General features: G+C 58.2%; 9 protein-coding genes across 9 annotated transcripts; 5 read left to right on the forward strand and 4 right to left on the reverse strand.

Annotated features, from left to right (window-relative positions):
* Positions 1 to 1120: 1120 nt before the first annotated feature.
* MYCTH_2106095 (uncharacterized protein) lies at positions 1121 to 1790 on the reverse strand (the record flags this gene model as incomplete). The annotated part of the gene is made up of 4 exons (XM_003658438.1): positions 1121 to 1254; positions 1317 to 1387; positions 1478 to 1661; positions 1739 to 1790. The coding sequence occupies 4 exons, from the start codon at positions 1788 to 1790 to the stop codon at positions 1121 to 1123; spliced, it is 441 nt and encodes a 146-aa protein (XP_003658486.1).
* Positions 1791 to 2675: 885 nt separating this feature from the next.
* Positions 2676 to 4569, forward strand: MYCTH_2294307 (uncharacterized protein). The gene has a single exon (XM_003658439.1). The coding sequence runs from the start codon at positions 2964 to 2966 to the stop codon at positions 4419 to 4421; it is 1458 nt and encodes a 485-aa protein (XP_003658487.1). The 5' UTR covers positions 2676 to 2963; the 3' UTR covers positions 4422 to 4569.
* Positions 4570 to 5015: 446 nt separating this feature from the next.
* Positions 5016 to 6339, forward strand: MYCTH_2294309 (uncharacterized protein). The gene is made up of 3 exons (XM_003658440.1): positions 5016 to 5342; positions 5406 to 5454; positions 5516 to 6339. The coding sequence occupies exons 1-3, from the start codon at positions 5223 to 5225 to the stop codon at positions 6274 to 6276; spliced, it is 930 nt and encodes a 309-aa protein (XP_003658488.1). The 5' UTR covers positions 5016 to 5222; the 3' UTR covers positions 6277 to 6339.
* A 429-nt stretch (positions 6340 to 6768) lies between these two features.
* Positions 6769 to 8900, forward strand: MYCTH_2294310 (uncharacterized protein). Its single transcript, XM_003658441.1, has 3 exons — positions 6769 to 6961; positions 7045 to 7447; positions 7557 to 8900. The coding sequence occupies exons 1-3, from the start codon at positions 6790 to 6792 to the stop codon at positions 8875 to 8877; spliced, it is 1896 nt and encodes a 631-aa protein (XP_003658489.1). The 5' UTR covers positions 6769 to 6789; the 3' UTR covers positions 8878 to 8900.
* A 478-nt stretch (positions 8901 to 9378) lies between these two features.
* On the reverse strand, positions 9379 to 11696 carry MYCTH_2313303 (uncharacterized protein). Its single transcript, XM_003658442.1, has one exon. It carries the CDS (start codon positions 11617 to 11619, stop codon positions 10240 to 10242), a length of 1380 nt encoding a protein of 459 aa, XP_003658490.1. The 5' UTR covers positions 11620 to 11696; the 3' UTR covers positions 9379 to 10239.
* Positions 11697 to 12139: 443 nt separating this feature from the next.
* MYCTH_2294314 (uncharacterized protein) lies at positions 12140 to 15237 on the reverse strand. The gene is made up of 4 exons (XM_003658443.1): positions 13171 to 15237; positions 12866 to 12994; positions 12685 to 12807; positions 12140 to 12267 (listed from the first exon to the last, which is right to left on the reverse strand). Exon 1 carries the CDS (start codon positions 14986 to 14988, stop codon positions 13354 to 13356), a length of 1635 nt encoding a protein of 544 aa, XP_003658491.1. The 5' UTR covers positions 14989 to 15237; the 3' UTR covers positions 12140 to 12267; positions 12685 to 12807; positions 12866 to 12994; positions 13171 to 13353.
* Positions 15238 to 16629: 1392 nt separating this feature from the next.
* On the forward strand, positions 16630 to 17986 carry MYCTH_2313305 (uncharacterized protein). The gene is made up of 2 exons (XM_003658444.1): positions 16630 to 17070; positions 17140 to 17986. Exons 1-2 carry the CDS (start codon positions 16842 to 16844, stop codon positions 17706 to 17708), a joined length of 798 nt encoding a protein of 265 aa, XP_003658492.1. The 5' UTR covers positions 16630 to 16841; the 3' UTR covers positions 17709 to 17986.
* Positions 17987 to 19345: 1359 nt separating this feature from the next.
* Positions 19346 to 21647, forward strand: MYCTH_2294321 (uncharacterized protein). The gene is made up of 6 exons (XM_003658445.1): positions 19346 to 19495; positions 19865 to 19923; positions 19993 to 20303; positions 20361 to 20864; positions 20948 to 21520; positions 21582 to 21647. Exons 1-5 carry the CDS (start codon positions 19484 to 19486, stop codon positions 21424 to 21426), a joined length of 1365 nt encoding a protein of 454 aa, XP_003658493.1. The 5' UTR covers positions 19346 to 19483; the 3' UTR covers positions 21427 to 21520; positions 21582 to 21647.
* A 607-nt stretch (positions 21648 to 22254) lies between these two features.
* Positions 22255 to 24651, reverse strand: MYCTH_2294324 (uncharacterized protein). Its single transcript, XM_003658446.1, has 4 exons — positions 24342 to 24651; positions 24210 to 24276; positions 22949 to 24148; positions 22255 to 22841 (listed from the first exon to the last, which is right to left on the reverse strand). Exons 1-4 carry the CDS (start codon positions 24350 to 24352, stop codon positions 22293 to 22295), a joined length of 1827 nt encoding a protein of 608 aa, XP_003658494.1. The 5' UTR covers positions 24353 to 24651; the 3' UTR covers positions 22255 to 22292.
* Positions 24652 to 24732: the final 81 nt, after the last annotated feature.

A 24732-nucleotide genomic window follows, 5' to 3' on the forward strand; every position in this document is an offset into this window, starting at 1 on the left:
GGGGCGCGCTGGGCGCGGCGCTGGGCGCGGCGGGCCTCGGCACCACCGGCGCCGGCGCCGGCGCCGGCACGGGACTGCTGGAGCCGGCCGTCGCGCCGCTGCTGGACATTGTGCGCGAGGACGTCGTCTACGACGCGGCCTGGTCGCCGGTCAAGCCCGGCGTGTTCGGCCTGGTGGACGGCGCCGGCTGGCTGGAGCTCTGGGACATCACGGTCGAGACGGAGGAGCCCGTCTCGCGCATCTCCCCCAGCCCGAGGAAGGACGGGCGCACGATGCTGAGCAAGAGCCTCAACAAGCTCGCCTGGGAGCCCAGCGAGGGCAAGAGGCTGGCCACGGGCGGCATCGACGGCGCCGTCACCGTGTTCGAGGTCGGGCCGGACCTGGGCGGGAAGGAAGGGTTGAAGAACGAGGAGTGGACCAGCGTCAAGAAGCTAATCAACAGGCTGGAGGCGGTGGGCGGTGGTGACGGAGGGGGTGTGTGAGGGGGCGTGCGTTGCGTTGCGTTGTTTTGTTGGGTCTGATGAACGAGGATGTGTGATGATGGAAGCCCAGGATTGGGGGGAGGTTATCTGTCAGAAATGAAATATAATACCTACGTCGTAATACTGCGGATGCGAGCCTGTTAGCCGGGCTGGAGATAGACTCAGTGTATTACGGATCCTCCAAAGTAAACAGTGCCGTTCAGGGGCGCAAAGCATAGTGTGTGCGCTTTACCGAACCCTAACCCTTTCATTGCTGGATTACGTAAGTTCACCATTAAAATATCTGCCGCCCAGGGGCCAGAGCTCCCTGCCCTGCCCTGACCAATTCTTTTCGCTCACATTTACGAACAAGCTGTGCAGGCTGTGAACAGACATGGCTCCTGCCATCGGCCGCCCGGCCCTTCCAAGAGGCGGTTTGGGTATTTGATGCGAAATGCGTAAGTTGCCTCCATGAAATTAATCTTTTCTTCTGCTGTTCCTGGCTCGTGATGAATGACTCTTCATGAATTCTGCAATGCTTAAGCGCCTCTCTGGGGCTCACTGTGGACTAATAACATCACATCCGACTGATGGTCTATCTTTCATTATACGCTTTGGGCAATTTCATCTTTAAAAATTGAGACAAGCTCAGGAACTGACTATACTACTGCGCGCACGCGGCAGGCTACCCCGTTGGTCAGGACTTCTGGGCAGAAGATGCTCAGCTCGGCCTCGACGGCCACGATCTTGGCATGCTTGACGGCCTCGTGGATGGTCGAGGCGGCGACTTCCGCTAAGCGAGATGCCGCCTAGGAGGCCCTTGTCAATGTACTCCTGCATGGTACGAAAGGTAACCATCCATGGGCACCTTGGGATCGCGGCGGGCGCACTCGAACACATCGAGCTTCTTATGGCCGTTGAGTTGCCTGAGTACGTTGTCAATGGAGCGCCGGACGCCCTCGGCAGAGCCGTCAAGGTCCGTTGGGGCCATAGCAGCCCTTTATGCTGAGGACTACCTTGTCGGCGTCCTCTGGGTACTTGGCCAAGTAGGCGTCCAGGAGGGTCGGAGGGTCATGGCGTTGTTCTCGGGCGTCCCGTAGAACTCGCCTCCGTTCCAGAAGTTCATGCCCTTTGCGAGCGCGGTGCGCATCATCTCGAAGGCCCGCTCATGAGGGATCGGATCCGGGCGTCGGATATGGCCTGCAGCAGATTGGTCGGTTCCGGTCGTTCTCGGATACTTGAAAGCCAAGGGGATGGGTGCTGCGGCTGGTGCGTACCCATCAAACCGTGGCCGGTGGTGCCGACCTCTTGTCCATTGATCCGAGGCATGTTGACGAGCTGGATGAGGTAAGTAGCGGGACAGGTAAAGAGACTGATATGTGTTTCGTTGTATGAGATGAGCAGATGGGACTTGTCTGCTTGGGACTGGTGGTCTGGAGACAAACAAAGAGAGACATGACTCGGAGGGCTAAAGATAGGCTGGTCCATTTTGGGATAACAATCAGATGCTTGGCCTTCACTGCCGCCCCATTATTAGCATTCCGAGGCTGCCATAGAGCTATCTGATCTCGGATTCTGGAGAAGGCTCGACGGTTCATTCGGTGGTCCTTTATTGTTATCTCCGGGGGCGTGCAGCACTCAGAGCGCTCTGCACCCGGCATCTCTCAACTGGACCGACAGAAAATAATACAGTAACTCGGGCCATATATTTCTTCTCCCATATTCCAAGTACCGGATCTCAAAAGTTGGTAGGGTTGCCATATGCAATGTGTTTGCCAGCCGGGCCAAGTGTTTGATATCGCGACCTTGCGGGTTACGATGCGACCATAAATAATAGGTTGTGCTGGAATGGGATCAAGCCATGAGGTCACCGTCAAGTCGGGCAAAAGAAATCAACCAAACACGTTCCACCGGTTGTCTAGCGTCATTCGAGCAAAGCTCCTTTAGTTCGTCTACAGAGCAGCGATTACCTGGGCAAACAAGTTGGACGTCGTGGTTCATCTGGTGTGGGGATTTACATATGTTTGTAAGCAAGTGTATGGATTCTTAGCCTGCCAATGAGTGGAAGCCCTTTATGCAGGTGCGGTACTGTGTAAAAATGACGAGTGGGTAGAGCAAACACTGTGTGTTCCTGATGGCGGGGAAGAGAAATGAAGGGAAGCCAGGATCAGGGCAGCGCCAAGAGCCGGGCCAAAGATAACCGAAAAACTCCAAAAAAATTCGACCTTTGTTCTTTTGAGGCTGCTTTGGTGAACATCATCAACCTCGCTGGCTGAGGTTGAGGATCCTTGAATTGAAGGACATAGCCGCCCCCCTGCGTGTGCGGCAGCCTCACTTTGAGATCTTCTTCGTATTATATCTGGGCACAAGCTCAATGGTTTGTTTCCTGGTTTGAATGCCCTATTCTCATCCTCTTTTCACCAGTTTCCCTGTGGTTTTTATCTCGTCCTTGGTGATAGGTTCGCTCGCTCTCTACTGGCTGCCTGAGTATTCACCCCCAAAATGGCTCAGAACAATAGCAGCGCCAGCGTAACTGGCGCAGCGCGCATGGCAGGCGCAAGGCATAAAAAGAGGGCAGCAGCACTGTCTGCATCCTCCGCTTTCCAGCTCTTCCTCGAGCATCGTCGGCGAGCACTTCGAAACTCGACTTCGCCAGAAGTCGAATCGAAGATCGTAATTCCCGACAGGTATTCCACGCCCTCACAATCACAACCTCCATCCAATTGTCGGCCCTTCGCATCTCCGCTGCGGAAGCCCAAGCTCGGCGACGCCACCCACTCGCGGGCCCTTCTCCGGCACCTCAGCAAGCTTGCGCCCCTATACAGGCGCCATCGCAATCTTGAGCGCGCCCTCAATCTATTTCTACTCCGACGGCAATTGTGGAGGCGCACACGAAGGCCATTTTTCCAGATGGATTTTATCAAGCGCCTCCGCGACATTCAAGCCGACGAGTCTTCCTCAGATGAGGATTCCGGCCTCGTGCTCACCTCTGCCTCCGTCTCTGCTCTGCGCCATCACTCCCCGGTCTCCGAACAGGCCGCCGTCGTTGCTGCGAACCAACCGGAGAAGACCAAAACGGCCGGCGAGAAGCGGAAGCGGAAGCGGGACACACCAGCCGAAGGCCCTGCGGAGGATGTCGGTCCCGAGAATCTCCCAGCCGCGAAAAAGGAGGAAGTCGAGACTGTTCCGCCCGCCGTGGGCAGGAAGCTGGCGGTCCCGCTGCCCAACGGCAGGGGCGGCACTGATGGGAACAAGAGCACCAAGAAGCGGGCCTTGGATGAGGAGACGGCCGGGGCCACGGCTGAGGAGAGGGCGGCCAAGAAGGTGAGGATCGTGAAGCCGGTGGGCGGCGCCAAAGTAGAAGCGGAGAACCGCAAGTCGGCGCAGTCCGAGAGCAGCAAGGCAGCGGGCTCAGCCGCCGCCGCAGCCCCGCGTCCCAAACCGGTCGCGCAAATGGAATACCACGACCAGCGGGTGCACGACATGCTGACGGACCCACTCGGCTTCGACGACTTTGTCCACGACACAACCAAGCCGATTCCCCGTCACCTCGCCCGCAGTTTTGCCCGGTACCGCCGCCGCCAACCGCAGTCGCCTCCTCCCCTCGTCATGAGCGGCGCGATCGGCCCCGCGGCGCTCGCTGCGAAGTCGCCGGTCACCCCCAAGCTTAAGGGGCCGGGGAACAGCTTGGCGAAAGAGGCACAGAAGCGGGCGTACCAACAGAGGATCAACGAGCGGGTGAAGGACATGAAGGAGAAGAAGGCTGCGGAATCCGAATCGGGGTTCCCGGCTGAGCAGGGGAAGGGCAAGGCAGTCGTGGGCAGGCAGCCCCCCGGCGGGCTAAAGGGCGGCAGCGGCAAGCACAAGGAGAAGCGTTGGTTGACGGCGGCGCGGCAGGGAGGTGTGAACCATGGCGAACAACATCGAGCTAGGGTGAAGAAATACAAGAAGCCGGTTTAGTGACCAGCGTATTGTCTCCCAGACGATGCTCGTGGGACCAATTTCTGCCTAGGAAAGCTCCGCCTGTAGAAGGCTGCTGTCAGCGTTGAGCCCAGGAAGCAACTCTACCATCTCCCGGACTGCCCCCCTCCCCCCCCCCCGGGCCGGCGGGGGGCCGGCCGACTTGATGAACAAGGGTTAGGGTTGGGCCTAACGAACTGGAATGCCGAGGCCTCAGGAGATACCAAGATGACATCAAGAAGCCTAAAGGGGGGGGAGGGGGGCGAATGGGCACTTCTCCACTATTCATGACCATATCATGCACTTTTAGCAGACCTACGCGTGTTCGAGGCCCAAAACGACAGGTGCGGCTTCTGTTAACAGGAAGTTGAACACCAGCTCGGAGAATTATTCCGTACACTCCTACTACTGTGTATGTACGGGTGTACTAGTATTGGAACAAAGACAATTGGTGAGGGTGGAAAAGGTCAGGCTAAGGGCGGGGCCAAGACAAGGGTCTCCCGTCTTGTCAGTCCGGGGTGCAGACGGACCTCGGCTGGCGGCTTCGGCGTCGGATGCTCCCCGCAGCTCAGAGCTAGAGCCATCCATGGGGTTGGTGGGGGGAGAAGGTGCATAGTAAGCAACGTGCTCGGCTGGTGCAGAGCAGGCCAGGTATAGGTATATATAGATGTTTCAAGCACCCTACTCTAAGAGCCCCCCGTCAAGACTCTTTTGGCTGACTTGAGAATACCTGGCAATTGGTTTGGCTCAATTGACTCTTTGCTACTCGATTCAGACAATCACAGATCTGATTCCCCCAAGATGCCCGGACCTGGCGTTGGTTTTGAGTATCCTCCAAAGGAGGTCAGCTGGACCAAGCGGGATGCCCTCCTCTTTGCCAACTCGATTGGCGCCACTGCGGACGAACTTCACTTCCTCTACGTATGAGCATCCGCAGTCCCACGCTGCCAGCGCTCGACAGTATGCTGAGCTGACCTTGTTCAGGAACTCGATCCCAACTTCTCCGTGTTCCCTACCTACCCCGTCATCCTCAGTACGTCACCAAGCTTCTCTCAGTTTCGTCACGAACCACTGACGGACAACCATCCAAACAGCCTTCAAGGGAACGACGCAGGAGGTAGTCGACTTCTACGCGGCGCAGAAGGCGGTCCCGATCCCCGGCGTGCCCGAGTTCGACCCGGCGCGGGTGGTGGACGGGCAGCGGCTGCTGCAGTCGTTCAAGCCGCTGCCGCCGTCGTCGGCGGGCAAGAAGTTTGAGATCCGCACCAAGGTGCTGGGGGTGTACGACAAGGGCCGGCCGGGCACGGTGGTGGAGACGCAGAGCGACCTGGTCGAGGCGTCGACGGGCGACGTCTACACGCGCGTCGTCTCGTCGTCCTTCTTCGTCGCGCAGGGCAACTGGGGCGGGCCCAAGGGCCCGGCCACGGTCAACTACCCGCCGCCGAGGGACCGCGCCCCGGACGTGGTCTTCTCCTACCAGACGACCCCCGAGACGGCGCTGCTGTACCGCCTCAACGGCGACTACAACCCGCTGCACGCCCACCCGGACCCCGGCCGCAAGATGGGCTTCGGCGGCGTCATCATCCACGGCCTCTTCTCGTGGAACTGGGCCGCCCACGGCCTGCTGAAGCACCTCGGCGGCAGCGACCCGGCCAACCTCAAGGAGTACCAGGCCCGCTTCGCCAGCCCCGTCCGCCCGGGCGACAGGCTGGTCGCGTCCGCCTGGCGGACGGGGCAGAAGCAGGGCGAGTGGGAGGAGGTCAGGTTCGAGGTCAAGGTCGAGGGCGGCAAGGTCTGCCTGAGCAACGGCCGCGCGCTGATCAAGTGCCAGGCTCCGGCAAAGGGGAAGCTGTAATTATTTAGACGTATGGCATGTTTAATATATTTATCTTTTTTTTATTATCCTTTTCCCTTTTTTATGCATTATTGTTTTATATCTGTTTTATATCCTCGATGGGACGTCAATTTTGAATATTTAATTCAGGTTTCCGTAAAATCTCGAGTGCGGTTTTTGTTTGTGGCCTGGCCATGTTGGTAAGTAGAACAGAATGGTGCCTGCCGTAAGCGGTCTGCATGGTCGTAGAGTGGGTGTGGAGTGCGGCGGCTTTGCTGCCTGACCCTGCAGTGAGTGAGCGAAGAACGGGACCAAGCATTTCATTTTCGAGCTTTACATGCCTAAAACCGGGAAAATACACAACCTACCTGCCCCAGTAAGATAATTAGTAGTTACCTTAGGAAGCTATTGCAGCCGCTCTGACAAAACTGCAAGCGGCGGATCCTGAAACTGATCGCTGCATCTCCCCTTCTCCTTCCCCCCCCCCCCCACCCCAAAAAAAAAAGAAAAAACAAAAAAAAAAAAAAAAACCAAATGCCCCTCACCCCTCGGATCGGCGAACGCCGCTCCTATGACGGCGCGCTCTGCACGGTGAGATACATCGGCGAGGTCGCGGGGACGACGGGCTCATGGCTCGGCGTTGAATGGGACGACCCTTCGCGCGGCAAACACGACGGCCAGCACAAGGGCGTCCGGTATTTTTCCTGTTTGTTCCGCCTGCTTCACACCGAACCCCCCCTCCACTACAGTCTCGGCCGTCTAATCAATCCTTCTTGTTCTTCTCCCCAGGCACATCCAAGTCCCCCAATGCTGCGTCTTTCGTGCGCCCTACGCGTGCGGCGGATCCCCCTCAAACCTTCCTCTCTGCCTTGCAACACAAATACGCCGGCGGCCCGGCAGAGGATCAGGCCCCGGCGAGACAGATCAAGTTCTCGGGCAAGGTCGCCGAGGAGGTCGGTTTCGACAAGATCCGTCGCCAGCAGGCCCAGCTACACGAACTGCAATTCGTCATCCTCGATGGCCTGCAAGTGGCCCACGCGACGGACCCCGAGGCCAAGGACGGCCACCAGTCCATCGCCCAGGTCTGTCCAAAGGTGAAGGAGCTGGACCTGAGCAGGAACCTGTTTGAGCGTTTCGGTCCCGTCGTGGACATCTGCGCCGAGCTCAAACAACTACGGAGCTTGAGGGTCAAGTGCGTTTGACAGTAATTCCTCCTAGTTCTACCACCAAAAAAAAAAAAAAAAAAAAAAAAAAAAAAAAAAAAGAAGCTCGCTTTCGAAGGACGCTAACATGATTGCCAGTGGGAACCGGTTCCGGGACGTGCTCGACGACGACGTTCTGGAAGCAGCCGGCGATGCCTTCCACGGAGTTACGGAGCTCGCCCTGGAGGACACCCTTCTCTCATGGCACGAGATATGCCACATCGCGTCCAAGTTCCCGTCACTCACCACCCTCCACGCCGGCTCCAACCAGCTTACGGCCCTCGCGCCTATCCCGCCGGCGCCATTCACCACTACCCTCACCTCCCTGCACCTGGAATTCAACGACTTCACCTCTCTCTCCGAACTCGCTCCGCTCGCCTCCATCTCCACGCTCCGCAACCTCCTCCTCAAGGGCAACCGCATCTCCACCATCAGCCCGCCTTCTACCCCGGCGCCGGTGTTCGGGGCCCAGTTACACCATCTCGACCTCTCCTACAACTTGATAACGTCCTGGTCCTTCATCGACGCCCTCCCCTCCGCCTTCCCGGGCCTCACCTCCCTCCGGATAACACACGACCCGCTCTACTCGGACCCAGACATGGACGAAACGGCCGCCGCATTACCAGAAGAGAACTCAGCCCTCTCCCCCGCAACCCAGCGCATCACATCCGCCACCGCCCCGGGGGCCAAGAAGACAGAAGAGGCCTACATGCTCACCCTCGCCCGCCTCCCCTCCCTGCGGATCCTCAACTTCAGCACCATCACCCCGGCCGACCGCGCCGACGCCGAGATGTTCTACCTCTCGCGCATCGCCCGCCAGCTCGCCTCCGTCCCCGAGAGCGGCGAGGCCGCCGTGCTGCGCCGCCATCGCCGGTGGGCCGAGCTCTGCGAGACCTACGGCGAGCCCGCGGTCGTGCGGCGGACCGGGCGCGACGCGCTGGATCCCGGATTCTTGGAAGCGAGGCTGATCAGGGCGGAGTTTTATCTGTGTTCCCCTCCTGGTGGTCGAGCAGCGGAGGGGCCGGAGAGGGGAGACGGGAAGGAGGAGAAAGAGGAGAAGAGGGTGGCCGTCGTGGAGGTGCCGAGATCGTTGGATATCTATGCCGTCAAGGGCTTGGTTGGGAGGCTGTTCGGGCTGAAGCCGTTGGGTTTGAGGTTGGTGTGGGAGACGGGCGAGTGGGATCCCGTAGGCGGGTTCGACGAGGACCGGGAGGGCGCGACGAGCGAGGGCGAACAGGAGGAGGAGGATCTCGAGGCGGAGTGGGAGAGGACCCAAGGGGAGGGAGGGGAGCTGCCGTCCGGGTTGGGGACGAGGAGGGGCAGGTGGGTGAAGCGTGAGGTGGAGCTGAGGGACGGACCGAGACAGTTTGGGTATTGTGTCGACGGCTCGGAAGTAAGGATCAGGGTGGAGAGGAGGTAGTTGCCCTGATTCCTCCCCCCCCCCCCCCCCCTCCCGCCCTTTTTACACTGCTGGTTGGGAGAGGCGAAGGTCGAGAGACGGCAGGATCCAGCTGCCCAGACAGGAGGTCTCAACCTGTTTGTCCGCATGGCACCGGCGGCTGTGTCCTGTTTGAGAAAAGCTACGCGCCGTGTGTTGATTGAACCCCAGGTGTGGGATGAGAAGACAATCTTGGTTGTCGGAGGATACAGCACGACACGGGGATGTTAGAAGACTCCCATTTGCCCTTCTCCCCCCCCTCTTTGGTCTCACTCCCACAATCAGCCCAAACGAGAGAACTACTTGTTCAAAACGTCGCTACCTACCCGCCTGAAGCATGTGTCGTCATAATAATAATATCGGCTTCTTCATTGCCATGCCGGGCGGCAAACAGACAGCGGCCGATGGCAGGGTTTACACCATTCTTGGGCCAATGGTCCCCCTCGTCCCTGTTGATGAGCTGCCCGTGTGGCTTGACATTGCTGGTATCCCGCGCGAGCTCACCGCAGAACAAACCATTGGTCTTTGCAGCCTGGGTATCGTCTATCGTTAGCAGGAACAAGGACGCGTACGTCGTCGAGATCAACCACCAACGACATCCCCGTTGCTCGCCAGCGGCGCCTGCCGCAGGGGAGTGCACGGGGGATAAACCGGATAAGAATGCGGTCGTCTCCCGTTCTCCCGCGCCGTCGTCTTCCTCCCCTCCGGCCACGTCCCGCGAAAAACATGGCTGGAGTCGCTCCAGCCATGAGCGAGACCGCACACCCAGCGGAACAGGAGAGAAACCTGCCGGCGCGAGGTCCAAGCTCTCAATAATGCCGACGACTCCATCCCGACGCACAGCCCACGGCTGCAGTCACAACCCAGTCCAGACCAGCAACCAGTTCCTGTCACCAGTCCCTCGGCTAGCAACAAGGAGGCCATCGGCGTGAACCCCTCCCGCTTCCCTCCTCCAGACCCCGATACCACTATCATCACCACCGCCACCGCCACCGCCGCCTGATAGACTTCAATCGCAAACATGTTTTATTCTGTATCTCTCTCAGCTACGATTTGATACTACTAAGTCGAACTCGGAAGAATCGATCGAAATTGCACTCTGTTTGTCGCACATGACATCGCCTTATAGCGAGCTGCTGGGCACTGATAGCCCTGAACAACCGGCGGATACCGCTATATGTCCAACGTACAGTACATATCTGCAGATACGGGGAAGAAAGAGGAAAAATAATACATAGGAGAGAGAGAGAAAAAGAGTGACGGTCCCCTTTCCATACCAGTCCTGAGACCTAACCCCATAACCCCATCTCGCAACGCCAATTTTCCGCCAGAGCATCTCCAGCATCACCGGAAACGTCCTCGAGCCCTATCGCACTCCTCTAAGAACCGGTATATACCCTCTAACCCTTCGAAGTCGTCTGAGTAGTGCTCGCCCGAGCGGCTCAAGACGGGCGACGGCGACGACATGCTTTCGTATCCCTCCAGTTCCGACACCACGGAGAGGCGCCAGGGGTTATCCTCGTACTCTTGAACGATGAACGCGTCCTCGACGTCCGAGGACGACGAGGACCCGGATCGGCGGGACCGGAGGGAGCCGCCGGGCGAGGTGACGGTGCGGTCGCAGACGGCGTCGGGCGCGAAGGGGAAGCGCAGGGCGACGTCGACGGCCGGGCTGGAGTCCAAGTCCGGATCCTGCCCGACCACGCCCCGCCTGACGCCGACGTCGTCGCACAGCCTCTCAACCGCCTCGGCGTCCAGGCCGGGGAAGCGCACCCTCAGCACGCCGTCCTTCTCCAGGTACACGGGCAGGTCTCCGAGCCCGGCGAGGCGCTTGAGGTCCGTCATGATGGCGGCCAGGTCCTGCAGCGCGCGCGCAAAGTCGACCGCGAGCACGTCCAGGAAGCCCTCGGCATGGAGCGTCGCGGCGGCGGTGGCGGCGGCGGCCCGCTCCTTTCCACCCGCAAACGGCAGCATCGCGCCGAGCGGGCTCAGCGCGGTGATGGTGGGGCTGATCTTGAAGTCGACAAACGCGCCGGGGGCGTGCCGGTGCGCCAGCATCGCCTTGGCCATCATGACGCGGGCCTCCTCCTGGGTAGCGCTGACTGCGCGGTACCGCTTCTCGCCGCGGGGACCGACGCCGTCGAAGCGGGCGCGCTGGCCCGAGAGCCAGAAGGCGCGCATCGCCTGGCTGACGTTCTGGACGACCTGGGCCGGGGCGGCGGGGGTGTGGCTGAAGTAGCGGACGCCGCCGACGCGGCCCGAGCCGGGGATGCCGTAGCCGCCCGCGGTGCGGCCGAGGGTGCCTCCGGTGAGGTTGGGGCGGAGGGTGGAGGCGAAGGGGGCGCGCCCGGTGAGCTGATTAACGGCGCGGGAGACGGTCGACGTCGGGAGCTTGAAGCGCTCGAAGCGGAAGGCGGGCTTTGGACCGGCGGGGCCGTGGGAGGAGCTGAGGAAGCGACGGGCGGCGGCTGCGGGGAGGTTGGCGGACGAGAACCACCTGCCGGCGCCGGCGCGCTTCTGCTGGCGCAACCATGCGGCCGGGTGAACGGGCTGACGGGCGTTTCCGGTTCGGACGGCGACGGGCTGCAGTTGGGCGTTCAGAGGGCGCGTGGCGGCGGATAGCTTGGAGCGCAGCATCTTGGTGGCCATCCGCGCGTTGCTGACCAAGTGCTTGCGCAGCACGCGCAGGGCCACGGGGGCCCAGACGCCCCCGAGGGGTGACATGGTGATGTTTCGCTGTTTTGGCGATCCGTCGGGGCTTTCAATGCCTGAGGGCACCAAGCGGGAGATGTAAAGTGCATACGGAGTACTATGTAATAGTTTTCGTGAAGGTCGAGAAGGAAGGAGGGGGAGGCAGCCGGGGGCGGAAGTGGCCGGGATGTTATCGAGCCCGAGCTCCTATCGATAAGATTATCGCCAACAAGGGGAACTTCGCAAGCCGGACGTAATCCGCACCCTTCTTTGGCTTCCCAAAAGCGGTTAGCGTTGTTTTTGTGCGGCCCTCTCTCACACTCTCTATCTTATCGAACCCCACAGCACCAGAGCTTTTTTATGCTCCAATTTTTCCCAAGCTTTCCACAGCTTTTCCCAATTCCTCCAACACACCCCAACACTTCGTCGGTCGACAAGGTGAGCAACCATTCCTCCCCCCTGCACAGCTCTTTGATGATAGCAATCGAACCTCGACTAGCCCGTGGGATTATTTCATATCTCTAGAATTACCCTGAGAGCACATCTTGGAGCGACTCCTTGGGCCTTGGTATTCCTGGAGCTCTCGGCTAACGCTCGATTTAGTGTCGACCGACATTTGGTGCCTTGCCCTTAGACAGTTTTCTTTTGTTGATTGACTATTTCTCTTCAAATACTTACAAGGTTGGTTAGCTTTTTTTTCTTTTCCCCCACCCTTTCAAGTGATGATCAAACTTCAATTATAGGGAATTCCTCATGCCGAATACACGATGTGGAACCAAATAGTTTCAGCCTTGTCTGATTTGGACTCTCTCACCTTGGTCGTCTTGTTGCTCTCGTTCGTATCAGCGTGCTAACAAGTCACCGTAGGTATGCTCAAGCTTCCCCTTGCACCTTCCGGCACCATGACGAAACTTTGAACGAACGGGCGGACATAAACGAAGCCTCTCTGTTTCCCTTCGTCAAAAGCAGGGCTGTACACCCTGTGAGGGGTCTCGGGGAGGAATTCTTGTTGAGAACTCGTCAACTGATTGTGCCCTCGTCAACCAACGTTGATGTCTGCATTATGGGACAGGGTCCTGACTAACAGTCTGTCGATAGGTAATACGCTCTTCTAGCTGTCTTGTTCATGACACACATTTCAAAATGATGATCGGTTATTCACACTGTTTGATCCGCCCTTTTGGGCGGAAATGAACAATCTCCAAAATCTGATTTAATGAGGTATGTTTTCCGACCTTTCCGGCACTGAGTTTCAGACAGCAGCTGACTTGAATCGCAGCCTGAACTTGAACTTCCTTCACAATGATTTTTTCCACCGCGACGCGCTAGAAGCAGCGCTAACTCATCCGTGGGATAGGTAATTTGTATGCCATAGGAACTAGAGAAGAGGTGCTCATTCGGAGTAAGCGTGAGTTCCCCCTTTTTAACTTGCTCACATACCTCCCTGATGATCCCTTTCCTACCTGCTTTTTAGACTCCGAGTTCATCGTGAGGAGACAAACTTTCACCTTGGGGAACTGACGAGGTGTCGGAACCGTTTGTGTCTCAAGTCGCGAGTTGAAAGCTATACTAACTGGCTATCAGTCTAGGTCTCCTTCCTCTATCCTGACTGTTGGTACGGTTTAAATACACATTAGTCTATATCTAAGTAGATTTCAGTGTATATGGTCTCTGTAAAAGAAACGCAAATTAGTCTCTCGCTGCGCCACAATCTCTCCAGTGCCTTGTGATAGTGAAGTGATGCAGCACCTGGAACAACTGAGCACCCTACTGCCGCAGCTGTAACCTGGCGTTCCACCCCACGATGCATCGCAGGAGGTCCCAGTCTCCGCGGTGCCCAACCCAGTCTGTCACGACGATGCCCGTAACTGCGTCTCCGGCGCCAAACTCTCCAGACCCTTTCCCTTCGGTACCGTGCTTCATGCACAGATACTCGATCATGGAAGGGTTGATCTTGAAAGCGATCCGTTCCGGCCAGCAACTGGCATTGAAGAAGTTGCTCGCGCTCAAAAAGTTGATAAACAGCGGCGGCGGTGGTGGTAGAGGCGTCGTCGCGGCTGCCGCCGCGGAAGAAGAAGAAGAGGAGGAGGAGGAGGAGGAGCGCACCTCGGCCACGACCGCCTGCGCCTGCGCGGCAGCCCTCGCCAGCCCCTCCTGGGCATAGCGCAGCTTCTTCTGGATGTCGCTGCCGCTGCCGACGCCGTAGTAGTCCTGGATGCGGATGGTGCCGCTGCCGCAGGTGCCGTCGGCCACGTTGTCGGGCCAGGCGGACCCGTCGATGCCGGCCTCGGAGGCGGGGACGGCGGCGGGGGAGCGGCCGAGGCCGAAGCGGCGGACGAGCACGACGCGGCCGCGGCACTGGGCCAGCGTGGGCACGCGCGGGGCCGTGTACCACCGGTCCCGGCGCGGGCGCACGTAGTGCCGGTGCAGGATCCGCGCCAGGTCGGCGTCGCTGCCCCGGCCGGTGCCCTCGCGCTTGAGCGACAGCAGCACCGTCTCGGTCGGGTGCGCGGCCAGGAAGTCGTACACGGTCGCCAGCAGCCCCGAGAGGTACTTGGGTCCCGTCAGGGACACGGGGAAGGCCGAGTGCACCAGGGCGAGCTCCGGCACGCGCGTGCCTTCTCCTCCTCCCTCCTGCTCTTCTTCTCCTTCTTCTTCTTCCCCTCCCTTTGGGGAAGAATTGGAGGGTGCGGATACGGTGCTGGCGCGGTAGGGCGGGCAGGAGACGCGCACGTCGAGGAAGCGCACGCCGTTGTTGAGCTGGTCGAGGACGGAGACGGCCTGGCAGCGGACCGAGGGGAGGGCGACGTAGCAGGTGGGCGAGTTGTGGGTGCCCGGGATGGAGAGGGCGGACAGGGGCAGGGCCGGGTCCAGGGTGGACATCCAGGAGGAGAGGTTGGCCGAGCTGAAGAGGGCGAGGTAGGCGTGCTCGGGCAGGTAGATGGCCGTGAACTCCTTGGTCTCGCCGTCCCCGGCACCGGCGGGGTGGTGCGCCTTGAGGACTATGCTCCGCCGCGACGAGCCTGGGATGTCGGCGCTGTAGCGGTGTCCGGTGGCGGGGTCTTCGAAGGTCAGCCGCAGCTGCTCATGACGGGCCGCATCCGGGGCGTAAACTGCGGTGCGGCACTCCGAGAAGGGCTCAATGGTGCCGCTGACGGGCGTTGCCGTCGACGGTAATGGCGCATCCGGTTGTTCGTGCGACTGCTCTGGGTTGCTTGAGCGTGACGAGGTCTTGACGAGGCCGTTGGGCTTGTGGAGGTGCGGGTGATGATGATGGACTGACTTCAGGTGCTCGACCAGCCTCAGCTCTAGCGGAGTGACGGTGAGGTTGCGGATGGTCAGAGTCGGAAGCACCGTGGGCGTTGCGGCAGCCGCCGCGGGACGAGAGAAGACAGAGCCCATCGTCCGGGGCCGTTTGCCGTTGTTTTCTCGTGTGCAATTGCTCGCTATGTCTAAATGGGGTGAAATGGATGGCTCTTTCCGGCATAACCTTCTACAGCTTCAGAGAGAGAGTAAACTAAGTGATTAAAACGAATATACGAATACCAGGAAAAGAAGAAAAGAAAGAAATAAAATACAAGCTGATGATGTTGTTCGACACGTGTGTTTACACGTGTAAGTGAAGCCACCATTCGGAATTCAAGAACTGTGCAAGTCGGTGTCAATGGTGCCCAAGCTCGATGTCAGTAGTGTCCAGTGGCTGCTTACATAATCATGGCTTTGTTCCCTCATCAGCTAGCTCTCAACCAGGCGTCGCGCCAAGCAGGCCGAGACGGCAGCAAGGTCTGCATGGGGACCGCTTGGTGCAAGGCGGGCGGGCTGGTGGCGGACCAAGAGCCTGGATGTCGAGCTCCGCAGCCCTGCATTGATTTTTCCGAATGGGTAGCAGCTCTATCTTGGACGAATGAAGCCGCTGCTGACGTGATCCAATCATCAGGCACCGACGTCGGTTGAAGCCTGCGGTACTCCGTACCGAGTAGGGCCGTAGTGCCGGTCGGCACAAGAAGCGAAGTGAGATCCAACCCCGAGGAACAATGGGGGCCGTGGGGTCTGTTATGCCGTTGGTTGCCTCTGCAGTCAGTGAGTGGCCGGAGAGACGGCTGCAAAGAACTTGTGCGTGGGTGCATGGCCCTCCAGGGAAATTGCCTGGAGCGCGAATTGCGACACTCGGCTCGGGAGAGAAAATCGCGAGACGACAGATTCCGACGGCTGTTTACCACTGCTCTGCATCATTTCGGTGCTGACACAAGTCGAGGGCGAGAAAACCTTGACCGTTGGTCGCACGACCTCTTATTATTGCCTATGCCGGAGGTGCCAACAGAGCCGGTTTGAATGTGCAGGTGTGCAGGTGGGTGGCATTGCCTGGCAGGGCACGCTACACTAGAACGCTTTGAGGCTGAAGGATTCTCCACGAGTGGGCTTGGTTCCCTCAAGCGGGCCAAATATGAATGGAGCCAACGAAAAAGTACTCAAAAACTCTCTGCTTCAGCCTATCATCATATTATAGTATCGTTTGCATGCCTAACATCTGAGTGTGTTATTTTCATGGTGTTTCACTGTTCCCTGTGTAAGCTGGAACAATATGAAGCGCAGTGCACGCCCGATTGAGGCGGATCTTCCAACGCTCTAAGAATAACGTTAATCAGTTTATTCTTCCCTGATTGGCTGTTACCCCTGGCAGTGTTCAGGGTATTTCCTCAACCGCGCCTGCCTTACCAGAGGTGACCCACCTTCCTGGCCGTTATTGCAGGAATGAGGAGAAATTGGTGTCGCTAGTGAAATGCAGGGGTAAACGACGTTTTCGGCTGAAGCCTCGGCCAATGAGCGCGGCGTGTTGGCGCGCGAAGGCAGCGTTACGAGCAAGTAAGGTCGAGGTCTGGGAGACAACCGGCTTGATTCGACCCGTGTGTCATCTCAGGCCCAAGGCGCAGCAGCAATGCTATCCAAGGTATGAGTGCACTTGGGCGCACTGAAAACTAAGCCGTCCCCCATTCCTTCTTCCCTCTCGTCTCCTCTTTTCGTTTCCTTCAGCGCGCATCTTCCTATCAATCGTGGTAGTGATTCAGTTCAGCCGCAACACATTCTTTTTAAAAACCTGTCGCTCCTTTCAAGCCAGATTCAAGTCGCTCATTTCTCGACCTTCCCTCGCTCATTCGTTTTATAAATCACGGTTGTCGTGTAACGTCGACCGATAATAAAGAAGAAGAAAAAAAAGAACAAAGAAAAAAAAGGAAAAGAAGAAAGGAAGAAACAAGATGCGTTTCTCAATCACCGCCTTTCTCGCCCTTGCATCCGCCGTTGTGGCCCAGGACCCCACCGAGGGCTTCGATCCCATCACGAAGCCCGCCGAGGGCGAGAAGGTCCCCGCTGGATCAACGTACGACATCGTGTGGCTGCCCAGTGAAGCCTACCCTGGCGACATCAAGATTGCCCTGCTCGGTGGAGCCTCGCCCCAGACTCTGACCGTGGTTGATACCATTGCTGGTAAGACAACGTTTGTACGTTCCTCTCTTGGAAGTACATCGTTGGGCTGACGAGATTTGAACTCTGCAGAGGGTGTCGATGCCTCGACTGGCACCTACAGCTGGAGCGTGCCTTCCACGCTGGGCGACCTGGCCACCTACGGCATCATCGTCACCCTCGAGTCCGACCCCAGCATCTTCCAGTACGGCTTCCCCTTCAAGATTGTCAGTGGCGACGACAGCAACGGGGGCAGCAGCAGCAACAGCTCTGCCACGGTCATCAGCACCAGCACCACCGCTAGCAGCAGCAGCGCCACCAGCTCGAGCACCGGCCATGCCAGCACTGCTACTTCGACCACGTCTGATGCCGAGGCCACGAGCTCGACCACCCAGTCCAAGACCAAGACCCACAGCTCAACCGTGACGAGCACCAGCCTCACGGTCCCCTCGTCCACCTTGGTCTCCTCCACCATCCGTACCAACACCTCGTTCACGACTTCTGCTCCTCCCCTGACCACCATTACCAGCAGCGTCATCGTCGCGAACCCCACCTCGACCACGAGCTCGACCAGCACCATTGCCACCAACGGCGTTCCCTCGCTCGCCGCTGGCTCCTTTGCCCTGTTTGGCGGTGTCGCCATGGCCGTCCTTGCTCTTTAAGCATCGGCCGTGTCTTCTTATTTTTTTTCCCCCGTGCTTCGTTTTTTGGCTGGCTGGTTAGCTGGTCTTTGATGGTTGGATGAAGAGGTGTTCTTCCCCGCGGAATGGAGCATCTGCACGGTTGTTATTTCTAATGGCATCATGAAGGGAGGAGCTTGTACCACAGTGTGTTCCTATCTCTGTAGCGCTTCTGAGAGCTCGACATACAAGAGCGAAATCCTGTGTTTGGCTCTAGCCGTGACGTTGCTGAATGAGATACCCCTGTTGATCTGCCATGGAAGAAACGACTGCCTTGGCGTTGTACAACATCTGCGACGTGTTCTGCCATTGGATACCTATGACGCCGCGTCTGCCGGCCACCCTCTGCATATCCGCATTGTCGGGCGCGCCTCCACGTGCGCATCTCCACGTGTGCGTCTATGTTGTGTCCACACTAGTGTAGATGACAGTGAGACAGAACGTCAAACTGTCTCGTATCTATAAACAGTGACACCCACTTACCGCAGGGGTTCAGTGTTACTCACACAGGGTCTACACTACGGAGGTAGACCCTGATCCAGCAGGGAGTGCCATTGAATGAAGATGGAGAGCCAGGAGTGACTCCCTGGCCGTGGCCTCGTCAATCCTCTGCAATCGTAGAACGAATGGGCCACACTGCTGTTGCTTTCGCAAAGGTCAAGACGACGGCTGATAAGTGGCCGGTGGTTCCTCTGCCTCCGCCCACATTCTGTAGCGAAAACGCATCTGTCGACGATGCACAGACAGGCAAAGATGTTGGATTAGCGAGTCTAAAGTCCAGGCCGCGACACTCCCTTGACCTCAGAGCGATGATAAGAGGCCGGCAGGGCTAACCGAAACAGAGCAGTCGTTAAGGGCTCATCGGCAGGGATTGGCAATTCTTCCATACTTAGTATACTTCTTCCAAACCATCATTCCAAAAGCAGCAGCGGAGTGAAGGCGTTTGTCCTTTATTTACGATACGCTCACCTCGACATTACTGAGCTCTCGTGTAAACACCTAATAAGCTCGCCATTGGCCTCAGGATCGCGCTCTAACTGAGTATGGTTGTGCCGCATCGCAGAGCCGATCCGAACCCGTAAATTTCTACTAAAGCAAGGATTTTCGAAGCAAAGGTTCTCTATGAAATTTTACTCCTCTCGTCTTCTTTTTGCACTTCATCAGCTCGCTGTCTCGCTCGCCTCCTTTTCCCTGCTAGAACCTTTGGTGTTCGCCTAGCAACATGCACTTGGCCCAAAACAATTTCTCCAAGAGCAGAAAAAAAAATGATTGCGCTGCCGCAGCCGTGGGATCGACAACATCCCTCTGGCGATCAACAAACTCAAATCGCTTGCTCTGGCTCCCAGATATGCATCAAAATGAGAGTGCAACCAAAAAAGTTACTACTACCGTGTACAGTAAAAATATAAGTAACATCTTTATTAGATCCTAATCTTGACTTCTAAAATACCAGACCACAAAATGGTGATGTTTGGGCTGATTGTTGTGATGGTGTTGATATTTCGTCGGGATGGACCGTGCCTTGAAGACTGGCGAATCCGTGACACGATTGGCCGGCCGCAGACTTGTTCACAGCAGCGGTCAAGAAAGTCTGCCCCACCAATCTTCCAAAGTAGGGACCTCTCTCCGCACTGGCACCGACCCTTTCCTTTTGTTCTCTCCGCATCCGCGCTGTGCGCCTACTGCTGCTCGACTCCGCTTCAGTTCTACATTCCACCGGCACCTCTACCTAATACCGACCTGTCGACACCGTCAAGATGAGAGGCGAGGTAAGATTACTCCCCCCAAAACCCCACCCTTTGATGCGCCCGCATGGCCGTCCTATCGGAGCCCCCCTCCCCCCCGGACGATCTGCTCCGGTCCTTCCTCTGAGCCCTGTAAAAATTGCCGAGAAGATAGCATCGCCGTCTGTGTCCACGGCAACTCGACCGACGCCAACGACGTTTCACCACCGACCCTCTCTGCCTTTCACGGCCGGTTGGCGGGATCCGATTTCCCTGGGTCGGTCGACGGCCTTGCGCAACGGCGATAAGCTTAATGGACCTCGGCACGAAGGGTTCTAGAGCTCGCTGAGCACCGTCACGGCGCGAAACACATGATCCGGATTCTGACGTGTTTTTTTTTTTACGCCCAACTAGATTCTTCACGTTCACCTGGGCCAGGCTGGCGCCCAGCTGGGTCACAGTGCTTGGGAGCTGTAGGTCCTCACCGCCGCTTCTCGTTATGTTTCCTGCTCTCGCGACCTTGGCCTGACCGATGGTTCCAGGTACCTTCTTGAGCATGGTCTCGCAGCGGACGGCCGCCCGGATCCCAATGCCAAGGACCTCGCCGAGGGCGGCTCGTTTGAGACCTTCTTCACCGAGACGAGCAATGGAAAATATGTCCCCCGGTCCATCTTTGTCGACCTCGACCCCTCTCCTATCGACGAGATCCGCACCGGCACCTACCGCCAGCTCTTCCACCCCGAGCTCCTGATCAGCGGCAAGGAGGATGCTGCCAACAACTACGCCCGTGGCCACTACACCATCGGCAAGGAGATGATTGACAACGTCATCGACCGCATCCGCCGCGTTGCTGGTATGCTCTCCGCATGACTCGGGAGCTGGTGGGCGCAGAGCTGACCCGATCGATTAGACAACTGCCAGTCTCTCCAGGGTTTCCTGGTCTTCCACTCGTTTGGCGGTGGTACCGGCTCCGGTTTTGGTGCCCTCCTCCTCGAGCGCCTGTCGACCGACTATGGCAAGAAGTGCAAGCTGGAGTTCACCGTCTACCCGTCGCCGCGCCTCTCCTCTGCCGTCGTCGAGCCCTACAACGCTGTCCTTTCCACCCACAGCACCATCGAGAACTCGGACTGCACCTTCCTGGTTGACAACGAGGCCGTTTTCGACATCTGCCGCCGGAATCTGGACATTCCTCGGCCGAGCTACGAGCACCTCAACCGCCTGATTGCCCAGGTCGTCTCTTCCATCACCTCTTCCCTGCGCTTCGACGGTGCCCTCAACGTCGACCTGAACGAGTTCCAGACCAACCTGGTCCCGTACCCGCGTATCCACTACCCGTTGATCAGCTACGCCCCCGTCATTTCGGCCGCCAAGAGCGCTCACGAGAGCTTCAAGGTCTCGGACCTGACCTTCCAGTGTAAGTCCCCCCCCCCCCCGCGGGCGTCTTACGCGTGCGCGGACCATGTTACCGCAGTTGCGCTGACTCTTTCCCTTCCCAAGGCTTCGAGCCCAACAACCAGATGGTTGTCTGCGACCCCCGCAAGGGCAAGTACATGGCCGTCGCTCTCCTGTACCGCGGCGACGTCGTGCACCGCGACTGCTCCGCCGCCGTCGCCCAGCTCAAGTCCAAGGCCTCGTTCAACCTGGTCGAGTGGTGCCCGACCGGCTTCAAGATCGGCATCAACTACCAGAAGCCCGTCGCCGTGCCCGCCGCCCCCGAGGACGGTGGTCTCGCCTCCGTCGACCGCTCCGTCTCCATGCTGTCCAACACCACCGCCATCGCCGAGGCCTGGTCGCGCCTCGACTACAAGTTCGACCTCATGTACAGCAAGCGCGCCTTCGTCCACTGGTATGTCGGCGAGGGCATGGAGGAGGGCGAGTTCAGCGAGGCCCGCGAGGACCTGGCCGCTCTCGAGAAGGACTACGAGGAGGTCGCTGCCGACTCGGCCGAGTTCGACGAGGGCGAGGCCGAGTACTAAGCGGCTGGAACCGTGGTGTGCGCGCGCGCTCGGTGCAGTCACGGTTTCGGGCCGGGTGCTTGCCTGTGTGCGCGCAGGTAAGACAAGCCTCTTGGTGAGTTGGTTGCCTGGTAGGGCTCGCCTCCGCTCGGCAACAAACAAACTGATAATCGGAGGGCTTGTTACGTACCTGAGGCGCTCCTCTGGGGGATGAGAAACGAAGGAGGGAGGGAAGGAAGGAAGGAAGGAAATGAGGTGGATGGCACTTTTGCTTTCTATGCGTCTATGAAGATAATATCCCCAGCAAGTTGTGTTCGTTACTGCTTCTGGCTCTGTCCATTTTAAGAGATAGCAAATCGTGGATAGGGGCCTCGGTATCTAGACCACTGCTGATTCCTCTATTACGTTTCTGTATTCGTGGGCACCTGATGGTTTCTCTGGGCACATTCCCGGGTGGCACCAAAAAAAAGGGTACCTACTGGATTCCGAGAGTCTAGTAGTGGATAGGGGACCAGAATGTTATAATTCGGACTTTTGAAACCAGGCCCGCGACAGAGACGCCAGAGGTTTCTCAAAGTCCACATCCGTAAAGTGTCCGCAAACACCCGCGAACCAGCGTCTCAAGCACGGTGGTGCCACCGGGGCCTCTCCCCCATTTCTATACAAAATGGTATGAACTGCCTACTCTTCCTCTCACCATCGGTCAAGGCCGCGCCCTCGCCATTCTAATCATCTACCGTTCAAAACAAAGAACTTCCAGAGGCCGTGCAGACAAAGGGCGGTGCTCTATACTGGTTTCGTGCCGCCCATTCCGTTTGGCAAGGAAGCTGGCTTCCTTCCGCCCGTAATAGCGACCGCAAGTTCGCCCTCACACTACCAAGTGCTACTTACTTCCCGGCCTTCCCGGCCTTCCCGGCCTTGGCCTTGGCCTTCTTCTTCTTCTTAGAAGCTTTGGGCTTAGCCTTGGCCGCCTTGGACTTTGTCTTCTTGAACTTGAGGTCCCTGGGCTTGCCGTCCCTCGCGCTCGCTCGCTTCCCCTCAAAGACGAATTGCTCGGGCGCCTTGATCCCGCCGTTCTCGCCGCCTTCTGTGCCGCCGCCGTTCAAGAACCGCTCCTTCCGCGCCTGTCTCTTCTTGTTGACCGGGCCGGCGGGCTTGCCGGTGAGCTTCGCCGCGCCGAACCGGCCGAGCAGTTTGCTCGCGCGGCCGGCGAGGGTCTGGGCCTCGGCGGTCAATTTGGGAACGTAGCTGGCGGCGTCGGTGCCATTGGCCTTGCGGCCGCCCTTCTTCTTGTCCAGCTTGGCGCTCATGCGGGCTTCCATTGCGCGGGCCGTCTTGTGCGGGGCCTTGCAGCGGCTGACGCGCAGCTCGCGCGGGAGCATGGGCGGAAACTTCTTGCCATTGAGGAGGATGGCGGACTCGACCGCGTTGCCGTCCTTCAGAAGAACAGGGTGTTAGCTGGGCCAGTCTAGCAAAAGGTGTCGGGGTTTGGGGGGGGGGGAAGGGGGGGAGGGTTGGTGTAAACGAGCAGGCGGCAACTTACGTAAAACTGAACATAGGCAAAGCCTTTACCCACGCGAGTGACAGGATCCCTTACGACGCGAACACTTTCGACTTTGCCCGCTTCTTCCCCGAAGACGCGCCACAGTCCTTCTTCCACGTCCATGGGTGTCTTGGTCCGCTTGCGCTTCACAACTACTTCCTTGCCCTCCTCGTCGATCTTGGTGTTATACACAGTCTCGTCATCGACGAAACCCAGATTGCCGACGAAGACGCAGCGGCGATGGTCAATGGGTGCCGGGTGAGCCACGCTGTCGACCCTGAGGTGCCGGTCAAGCACGATGGTGCCATTGAGCTGCGCCACTGCGAGCCGAGAAGCCGCAGTGGTGCTGTAGACGACGTAGGCGTTCGTGGATTTCGTGGTAGCCTCCAGAACCTCCTTCTTGATGTACGCCGCGCGTTTCGGTATACCGGCCGACTGGAAGGGAGTCGAACGGAATCGGATGGACTCTACTTTCTGAGGCGGATCCGCGTTTTTGTCGAGGACAGACGACAGGTGACGGAGCAGCGTCTTCTTAGCCTTGCGTGACTTGATCGCTTCAACCGAGACGTTACTGAGGAAGACAGTGCGGTTCGCCTTCTCTAGTTCGGCCGCTGTGGGATCGGCGGCGATCGATTCGTGAACGGGCACATCATCTCCAGATTCATCATCGTCCTCCTCTTCGGGAGAAGACGTTGCCGAAACCGCTTTGTTGTCTGCTATCGCGTCCGCCTTGCGACGCTTCACGGATGGCTTCTCTTCGTTCGTGAGGCGCTCCAAGTAATCGGCCTCAAGAGCTTCATCGTCGTCTCGTTGCTTCCGCTTCCGCTTCCGGCCCTCATTCTGGTGTTTGTCACCTGAAACAGCCCTCTCCATGATTTCAGCGGCTGCGGCCTCGTCATCCACGCTCGAAGCATCGGCCTCGCCGTCGACCTCCGACTCATCTTTGCCGGACACCTCTCCGTCTTCCTCCTCGTTATCACTGTCGTCCTCGTTCTCGCTCTCGTCCTCCTCTTCGTATGGCATACTAGCATCTGACTCGGCACCGGATTCCTCCTCAAGTTCCTCCTCGGGAGCTTCCGATTCCTCGTTCTCGGAATTGTCTTTATCTTCCTCGTCTTCCTCGCCCTTCGAGGCCGTTTTAGGCTTCTGCGGGAGCAGATCTGCATAGCGGGATTTTGGGGGGGTCTTGACGGCTCCAGCCTACGAGGAGATTAGTTAGCATTCGTGATCATCAAACAGACTTGAGCTGTCGGCAGCTTACACTTTGGGAAAACAAGGCGTCCAAAGCGGGGTCAATCGCCTTAAATGCGGCTGACAAGCCGGGTTTGCTGCCCGAAAGAAGTCAGTAAAAAGAGTATAGTATAAGAATGGTCCAGTGGAGCTTCATACGTACCCTTTGGCCATTTTGCTGTTTGGTCGCACTCAGAAGGGCGAGCTTAAGCTCCGAGTTGAGCACAGCGAACTCGCGTACGCGGGGTTGAATGATGCAAGCAAAATTGCCGTCTCTCGAATTGAGTTGCGTTACTGTCCTGCCTGATGGTGCAGAAACATATGGAGATATGCGAGTTCTTTCTCCGCTGGTTTATTTTTTTCGCTTCTCTTACAGTTTTCCTCGCAGACGCAGCGCTGCTCCTTCCGAGCGCCGCGCATCCGGCAAGGAGGGTTCCAAAAGTGCCGAAAATTCGCTTATCGCTTGTTATCGCCAACTGCCGGCTTTGACCGCCTAGCGCCCAGCGTCGGCGGCAGGGCAATGGAAGCCCGTCCCCAAGCAGGGCCGCTTCTGC

The sequence above is a fragment of the Thermothelomyces thermophilus genome, chromosome 1, assembly GCF_000226095.1.
Source record: "Thermothelomyces thermophilus ATCC 42464 chromosome 1, complete sequence".
NCBI lineage: Eukaryota > Fungi > Ascomycota > Sordariomycetes > Sordariales > Chaetomiaceae > Thermothelomyces > Thermothelomyces thermophilus.

Coding starts and splice junctions, on each gene's coding strand:
- MYCTH_2294307 (XM_003658439.1), top strand. CDS start 2,964: ATGGCTCAGAACAATAGCAGCGCCAGCGTAACTGGCGCAGCGCGCATG.
- MYCTH_2294309 (XM_003658440.1), top strand. CDS start 5,223: ATGCCCGGACCTGGCGTTGGTTTTGAGTATCCTCCAAAGGAGGTCAGC. Junction 5,343..5,405: donor ACGAACTTCACTTCCTCTAC/GTATGAGCATCC, acceptor GACCTTGTTCAG/GAACTCGATCCCAACTTCTC. Junction 5,455..5,515: donor TACCTACCCCGTCATCCTCA/GTACGTCACCAA, acceptor CCATCCAAACAG/CCTTCAAGGGAACGACGCAG.
- MYCTH_2294310 (XM_003658441.1), top strand. CDS start 6,790: ATGCCCCTCACCCCTCGGATCGGCGAACGCCGCTCCTATGACGGCGCG. Junction 6,962..7,044: donor GGGCGTCCGGTATTTTTCCT/GTTTGTTCCGCC, acceptor TCTTCTCCCCAG/GCACATCCAAGTCCCCCAAT. Junction 7,448..7,556: donor CTACGGAGCTTGAGGGTCAA/GTGCGTTTGACA, acceptor CATGATTGCCAG/TGGGAACCGGTTCCGGGACG.
- MYCTH_2313303 (XM_003658442.1), bottom strand. CDS start 11,619: ATGTCACCCCTCGGGGGCGTCTGGGCCCCCGTGGCCCTGCGCGTGCTG.
- MYCTH_2294314 (XM_003658443.1), bottom strand. CDS start 14,988: ATGGGCTCTGTCTTCTCTCGTCCCGCGGCGGCTGCCGCAACGCCCACG.
- MYCTH_2313305 (XM_003658444.1), top strand. CDS start 16,842: ATGCGTTTCTCAATCACCGCCTTTCTCGCCCTTGCATCCGCCGTTGTG. Junction 17,071..17,139: donor CGTGGTTGATACCATTGCTG/GTAAGACAACGT, acceptor TGAACTCTGCAG/AGGGTGTCGATGCCTCGACT.
- MYCTH_2294321 (XM_003658445.1), top strand. Junction 19,924..19,992: donor GGTCACAGTGCTTGGGAGCT/GTAGGTCCTCAC, acceptor CGATGGTTCCAG/GTACCTTCTTGAGCATGGTC. Junction 20,865..20,947: donor CTCGGACCTGACCTTCCAGT/GTAAGTCCCCCC, acceptor TCCCTTCCCAAG/GCTTCGAGCCCAACAACCAG.
- MYCTH_2294324 (XM_003658446.1), bottom strand. Junction 24,149..24,209: donor ACGCCTTGTTTTCCCAAAGT/GTAAGCTGCCGA, acceptor ATCTCCTCGTAG/GCTGGAGCCGTCAAGACCCC. Junction 22,842..22,948: donor TTGCCTATGTTCAGTTTTAC/GTAAGTTGCCGC, acceptor GTTCTTCTGAAG/GACGGCAACGCGGTCGAGTC.